The sequence below is a fragment of the Mustela erminea genome, chromosome 9 (assembly GCF_009829155.1).
Source record: "Mustela erminea isolate mMusErm1 chromosome 9, mMusErm1.Pri, whole genome shotgun sequence".
In the NCBI taxonomy this organism is placed as follows: Eukaryota; Metazoa; Chordata; class Mammalia; order Carnivora; family Mustelidae; genus Mustela; species Mustela erminea.
This window is the reverse complement of record NC_045622.1, coordinates 98,763,265-98,771,061: the sequence shown is the minus strand read 5'-3', so window position 1 is coordinate 98,771,061 and position 7,797 is coordinate 98,763,265. Positions and strand designations below refer to the sequence as shown.

The following is a 7,797-nucleotide window of genomic DNA, read 5'->3' as shown; positions in this document are numbered from 1 at the left end:
ATTAAGCCCCACATACTCCCCACTGGTGTTGGAGCCTGTTTAAGATTCTCTGTCTCGGGGCGCCTGGGTGGCTCAGTGGGTTAAAGCCTCTGCCTTCAGCTCAGGTCACGATCCCAGAGTCCTGGGATCGAACCCCGCATCAGGCTCTCTGCTCAGCAGGGAGCCTGCTTCCTTCTCTCTCTGCCTGCCTCTCTGACTAGTTGTGATTTCTCTCTGTCAAATAAATAAAATATTAAAAAAAAAAAAAGATTCTCTGTCTCTCCTTCACCCAGCATTCCCCTAATCCCCACTCATTCTCACTCTATCACACATTTTCTTTCTCTCTCTTTCTAACACAAACATGTGCATGAAAAAAAAAAAAAAAAGAAAGAAAGAAAGATTTATTGATTTGACTATTGGGAAAATTATGACAGAGTTGCCACCATACTTCATTACCCGTAACTTTTAGCAATAAAGATCCTCCAATGGGGCTCCTGGGTGGCTCAGTGGGTTAAAGCCTCTGCCTTTGGCTCAAGTCATGATCCCAGGGTCCTGGGATTGAGCCCCGCACCAGTCTCTCTGCTGAGCAGAAAGCATGCTTTCTCCTCTCTCTGCCTGCTTCTCTGCCTACTTGTGATCTCTGCCAAATAAATAAATAAAATCTTAAAAAAAAAAAAAAAAAAGATCCTCCAAGAAAATGCAAAATACATACCTGACAGAGAAACATGTAAAGATTCTCTGAATATGATAATTTGTGTTAAAGGTTCACAGTACTTTTCTGTTTGTAAAACCGTTGTCTATCTCTCAACCTCCTACCTTCTTTGAATCTGCAGAAAATCTGTTAACTCTAGAGTTTGACCTTCCCAATGCTGGGCAACTGCACTTCTAAGAATCCCTTTGCTACTTTGATTTTTGAACTACTACACTTGCTTCCATAAAGTCTAATTCCTGGGGAATATTACACACAATATTTATCTACTAAAAATATCAAGGTTTCTAAAAATTAGAAGTAGTGGAAATTCAGTAAGAATAAAAGACTGCTGGTTTCCTTTTGTTTCCTTCTGTTATTTCCTTCATGTCCTGCCTGGGAGGCTGGAATACACAAAAGGATAAGTTGAGGCTCAGCACTGGAAAAGTATTAAAAAAATAGAATTTCACCCAGGACATAGTAGTGAATAAAGGAATAAAGGAATGAGAGGCTGTCTGAAGGACACCAAGAGCTCAATGAGGGAGGTGCTAAAATGATTATGAATGAGACGCAAAAATTAAAAATTGGCAACAGCAAATAAGAAACTAATAGAAAACTCTAGGAAATGTTGTAAGTCAGTTTGACTACATCAGGGTAGAGAATCTTGTCAACTTAGGAATTCTTTTAAAGAACCAAGTGTTGCTTTCCATTTCTGTGGTGGAGCTACTCAGGGATACCAATGGCCACTGAATAATTTCTTGAGACTTAAAACATGATTTGCTGAAGGGAGGAAAAATGCCTGTTAAGAAGCATGTGGCTCAGGGCACCTGGGTGCCTCAGTGGGTTAAGCTTCTGCCTTCAGCTCAGGTCACGACCTTGGGGTCCTGTGACTGAGCCCCGCATTGGACTCTCCGCTCAGCAGAGAACCTACTTCCCCTTTCCCCTCCTACCTGCCTCTCTGACTACTTGTGATCTCTCTCTCCCTGTGTCAAATAAATAAATAAAATCTTTTTAAAAAAAATTAAGAAGGAGCATGTGGCTCTGTTGGATGATTACACACGTGACCACTCTGTAACTGTGGTACAGGTCACTGTACAGAAACAAAAGATTACATGGTTAACACTGATCTAGTCCTCTGCTGTGAAGCTGCTCTGGGTCTCACCCATGTGAGGTTCTTGCCCCTTGGGAACACCCTGTTATTAAAGCAGATGGATGCAAATTCACTGAGTCAGGGAATAGCTCCTCCATCAGTGGAGTTCCAGCCTCAGGGGATGAACTTTGGCTCTCTGGGCTTCCATAGCATAAGACCACCACCAAAAAGAACATTAATCTCATAATGTATCTTTTAAGAAGGTGAATGAGAGTCTTTTCTACTTCGATCTAGGAATACAATCAACTAGGGTTCAAAAAGACACCTGAATGATTTGATAAACACTCTACTTGGATAACTTGTAGCAATCATCCTTAATTACAGGGAATGTAAATCCCTTGGTAAACCAGAAAGGTTATTTCCTCCTCAGGATCATAAATGCTTAAATCTTGTGTTTTAAATCTCTCTTTGAAAGCAATACAAATCTTAGTTCTCTGAATTTGGCCAAGATGTAATAATTGGATGACTCTTCTTTCATTTATACCCCAGAGAACTTGCCTCCACAGTCAGAAAAACCAAGTTAGAAAAATTGCACCTGGTTCTTGGACTCTCTGAAGGTACATCATATGATCAAATCTTCAGTTCGGTAAGATCTTGTGTTAAATAACATTATAATCTTTATTTTTATGACTTTCCATTGTTGGCCAACTGTAAAAACTTGGCTCTACAACTCACCTCAATTATTTCATTTAAATATATAATATGTAGATTTTACTTATTTATAGAATTGTAGCTTAGAACGTAATTTCAAAATATAACATTAAATGAATCAATTATATTGAATAAGTATGTACATATTTATTACTCTTAAAGTATGCGAGTAATTCATGCTCAAGAGCTGTTTGCTTTATATGTAAGCAACACTCTGTCTAAGTAAGGAAGCCTGATTTTGAACTTGATTTCTAACTTGAGTAAGATTAGATTTTTTCACTTGATCTATTTTTGTGTCTTTTTTTGCAAATTTTTAAAAACTAAATGAGGGGCGCCTGGGTGGCTCAGTGGGTTAAAGCCTCTGCCCTTGGCTCAGGTCTTGATCCCAGGGTCCTGGGATCGAGCCCCATAATGGGATGTCTGCTCAGCAGGGAGCCTACATTCTCCGTTCTCTGCCTGCTTCTCTGCCTACTTGTGATCTCCGTCTGTCAAATAAATAAATAAAATCTTTTTTTTTTTTAAAGATTTTATTTATTTATTTGACAGAGAGAAATCACAAGTAGATGGAGAGGCAGGCAGACAGAGAGAGAGAGAGGGAAGCAGGCTCCCTGCTGAGCAGAGAGCCCGATGTGGGACTCGATCCCAGGACCCTGAGATCATGACCTGAGCCGAAGGCAGCGGCTTAACCCAATGAGCCACCCAGGCGCCCCAATAAATAAAATCTTAAAAAAAAAAAAAACTAAATTAATGAGTGTGTCCTTGGAATTGCAAATCAGTAAATAAACTGTAGAAATCAAGAAAATGCTCACAAGCAGCAAGAAAAGGGGTAGAAAATATACCTGCAAAGAATTACTAGGAGATTGTCCCATGACCTTTCTTCCAATTTCAGTTCTCACTTTCCTTCCTTTTCACTCTCTCTTTTTAATCTCCCTTTCTCCATCCTTCTGCCCTCTTTCTGTCTGTCCCCTCTCTCATTCTGTGAGTATGCATCTGTGTTTCTCTATTCCTAACTGCTACTGCAGAAATTGAGGCTTACAAAGACTGTGATAATGAAGTCAGGAAGTGGACTGGCTGTGACTTAGCAGTAGGTTTGTAGTGTCTGGATCCAGCAACATCCCATGCAAACAGAAAGACAGCTGTGGAAAGCAGTGCTAGGAGTCTGGCAGGAACTGGATGGAATGACAGTGTAATACATAAAGTGAGGGGAACAGAGAAATGAAGTTGAATAGGGTGCTCCTCATCAAGTTGAATGTTAGGTTGAAAAATTCAATGTACTATATCAATAGGGAGTCACTCCAGCTCCAAGCCATAAGACAGATGGAGCATTAGATGCTGCTTAGAGCAGTAGCTTTCTCAATTTTGTTTAACATGCAATGAAGTACATCTCTAAGAAATCCCTACTCAGAGGCATAAACTATCAATGCAATTGACAGATGAATGATTGTGAAACAATGCAACTGAGAGATGAATGGTAGGACTGAGTCCTTCTGCTGTTACTCAGCTAGCAAGCCATCCTTTTACTATACCTGAGGACACTGAGGCTGGGAGTTGCCAGTTACATGCCCAGGAGCAGACCACATTAGAGACACAGTTTGGATAAAGGATACTTCTCTTTTCCTGACTCTGGATTCAGTGCTCTTTGTAATTCATAGGGTTTCTTACATGCAAAATCTCAGTTCAAGCATCAGGAGGGAAGTGATATAGTTAAGCAGTGGGAAGAAATGGCACTTCAACCATCTCCTGTGGAAGACATGCATTTTGTGTGTAGGGTGGGGTAGGAGTGAGGTTGCTAGATTTTAAGAGTAACTTCTTAGCTTTCACAGAATGGTAGTGTCCACATGTCACTTGAAGCTATGCTTTATAATATTCCTAAAATACAACAGCCAGGCTCTGCCTAAAAGTTCCCAGTGGTAGCACAAGTCATGTTTTCTTGGGAGGCTTCCTCCTGGGTTACAATAAGAACTCTCTTGAAACATCACATCGTCTATTCTCTTCTGTAGTGAACAAACAGAGTTGATAACTGTTTGAGCTGTGGGATCAAAAGGCCAGTCCACATTGAGATATCACCTTACACCAGTTAGAATGGCCAAAATTAACAAAACAGGAAACAACATGTGTTGGAGAGGATGTGGAGAAAGGGGAATCCTCTTACACTGTTGGTGGGAATGCAAGTTGGTGCAGCCTCTTTGGAGAACAGTGTGGAGATTCCTCAAGAAATTAAAAATAGAACTTCCCTATGACCCTGCAATTGCACTCCTGGGTATTTATTCCAAAGATACAGATGTAGTGAAAAGAAGGGCCATCTGTACCCAATGTTTATAGCAGCAATGACCATGGTTGCCAAACTATGAAAAGAACCAAGATGCCCTTCAAAGGATGAATGGATAAGGAAGATGTGGTCCATATATACTATGGAGTATTATGCCTCCATCAGAAAGGACGGATACCCAACTTTTGTAGCAACATGGATGGGACTGGAAGAGATTATGCTGAGTGAAATAAGTCAAGCAGAGAGAGTCAATTATCATATGGTTTCACTTATTTGTGGAGCATAACAAATATCATGGAGGACAAGGGGTGTTAGAGAGGAGAAGGGAGTTGGGGTAAATTGGAAGGGGAGGTGAATCATGAGAGACTATGGACTCTGAAAAACAATCTAAGGGGTTTGAAGTAGCGGGGGGTGGAAGGTTGGGGTACCAGGTGGTGGGTATTATAGAGCGCACGGATTGCATGGAGCACTGGGTGTGGTGAAAAAATAATGAATACTGTTTTTCTGAAAATAAATAAATTAAAAAAAAAAAAAAGGCCAGTCCACAGCACACCAGTTTTCTAATCTTATGCAAGAGTTTTAACTTCCCAAGATCTTGATTGCTCTTCTTTACAATGGAAGTCCCAATGGTACTTAATTTCATTTGGTTGCATGAGGCTTAAGTGAGGTAATATTATATCATATTTGCCACAATGTCCAGCAACAGAGTTAGTAAACCCAAAACTTAATTGCTTAATTGGTGTTTTTACTATATTCCAGAATCCTTTGCTCTAGTTAGGGAACAGGGGAAATCAAATGAATACCTTAAGATGATTCATGGTTGAGTCAGTATGTAGGACTTGGATCTTTGCTGGACCATTCCTGTTTGTAATTTTCATCAAGGAGCAATATATCACACAGGTTCATATAATCATGAGGTTTAGGTATATTTTGATCATTTAATAGTTACAGGTAAAGAAAAAAATATATAACAAAATTGTAATGTCTGGAAAAGAGTATAGGAAGCATAACCCACTTCAGATTGTTTGGAAGATAAAACAGGACAATATATATGTTATGTGATTAGCACAGTGATTGGTATATGATAAACTCACATAGTATTTACTAGAGAAACAATGCTGATATTTGAGGACACTGATTCAGGATTTTAAAAATATGGTTCATTTTCTGGCCTCCCCACTCATGAGCTGCGCAACCTTGATTGTTTCATAAACTCTATCAAGATCTGCTCTATCCTCCAGTAAAATGAGTCAATCATGGGTAGATACAGGACCTGGAGTAAAGCAGGTGTTCAAAATGTTGGCTAATAGTAGTAGTAGTAGTAGCAGCAGCAGCAGCAGCAGTAGCAGTAGTAATAGTAGTAGTAGTAGTAAAGGGAAGAAAACTGTATTTCATATGGAAGAATCATTTAAAGAAAGAGAAGAAATGTCATGGGAGAAGTTAGCATTAATGAAGTATCTACCTGCTAAACATTTTTGCAGCATATTATTAAGATTCAAATGCATGTATGATGAATAAATGAATAAAAACAAATAACAACATCTATAAGATCCTGGAAATACATGAGGTCAAATCACCACTAATTATAAATCACATGTTGCTTTTATAGGATTTCTAGCTCTCAGCTGGAACTCATATCAACTAATAAAATGGGAAATCCAAGTAATGTGACTGAATTTATCCTTTTGGGCATTGCAGAGAACCCAGAGCTGCGGAAAGTGCTTTCTGTTGTGTTCCTAATCATGTATGTGTCCACAGTTTTGGGAAACCTACTCATTGTGGTAACTGTGATCACAAGTCAGCGTCTGAGATCACCAATGTATTTTTTCCTTATTTCCTTGTCCCTTTTGGACGTTACTTACTCTTCTGTTATTGCCCCCAAGATGATTGTGGATTCCCTCTCCAAGACCACTACCATCTCCTTAGAAGGCTGCCTGACCCAGCTCTTTGCAGAGCATTTCTTTGGTGGTGGGGGGATCATCATTCTCATTGTTATGGCCTATGACCGCTATGTGGCCATCTGTAAGCCCTTGTACTACACAATTATTATGAGCCCTCGGGTATGCTGCCTGTTGCTGGGAGGGGCTTGGGTGGGAGGGTTTATCCATGCAGCAATACAGCTTCTCTTCATGTATCAAATACCCTTCTGTGGCCCCAATGTCATCGACCACTTTATATGTGATTTGTTTCCCTTGTTGAAACTTGCCTGCATGGACACCCACACCCTGGGTCTTTTAGTCATCCTCAACAGTGGGGTGATGTGTGTGACCATCTTCCTTATCCTCATCACCTCCTACATGGTCATCCTCTGCTCCCTGAGGTCTTGCAGCTCTGAAGGACGGCGCAAAGCCCTCTCCACCTGTGGCTCCCATCTCACTGTGGTCATCTTGTTCTTTGTGCCATGCATTTTCCTGTATGTGCGACCTGTGGCCACTTACCCCATAGACAAAGCAATGGCTGTGTCTGATTCCATCATCACACCCATGTTGAATCCCTTGATCTATACTCTGAGGAACGCTGAGGTGAAAAATGCCATGAGGAAACTGGGAAAAAGAAGGACTTTTGTAGGCAAGTGACTTCTTTATTTTCATTGTAAAATTGATCAAATGTATAATTACTTTTATATCTTTATCATTTGACTTTTGCCACTTGCCATCTCTCTAATATACCAGACATCTTGACAAAAAGACTTTTGTCTATTTATGATTGGCATCTATTAAGTTTCCATAAAGTTCTGTTGAATAATTATAGAATGCAAGAAACTTGTCCCTAGAAATAGCCTAATTCAGATGGTTGGACGAAAAAGGAGACAGTCAATAAATATTAAAAAACAAATAACCACGAAAAGATGCTAAATTTTGTTAAATGCTTTCTCTGCATCAATTGAAAGGATCATATCATTATTGTCCATTCTTTTATTAATGTGATGTATCACATTGATTGAGTCATGGATGTTGAGTCACCTTGCTGCACAAGAGTAAACCCTACTTTGTGCTGGTGAATAATCCTTTTAACATACCATTCAATCCTACTGGCTAGTATCCTGGTGAGAATTTTAGC

At 39.8% G+C, this 7,797-nt stretch overlaps 1 protein-coding gene across 1 annotated transcript; it reads left to right on the top strand.

The window, feature by feature from the left end:
* Positions 1-6,386: 6,386 nt before the first annotated feature.
* Positions 6,387-7,313, top strand: LOC116599885 (olfactory receptor 4C6-like). Its single transcript, XM_032359833.1, has one exon. It carries the CDS (start codon positions 6,387-6,389, stop codon positions 7,311-7,313), a length of 927 nt encoding a protein of 308 aa, XP_032215724.1.
* The last annotated feature ends 484 nt before the right edge of the window (positions 7,314-7,797 follow it).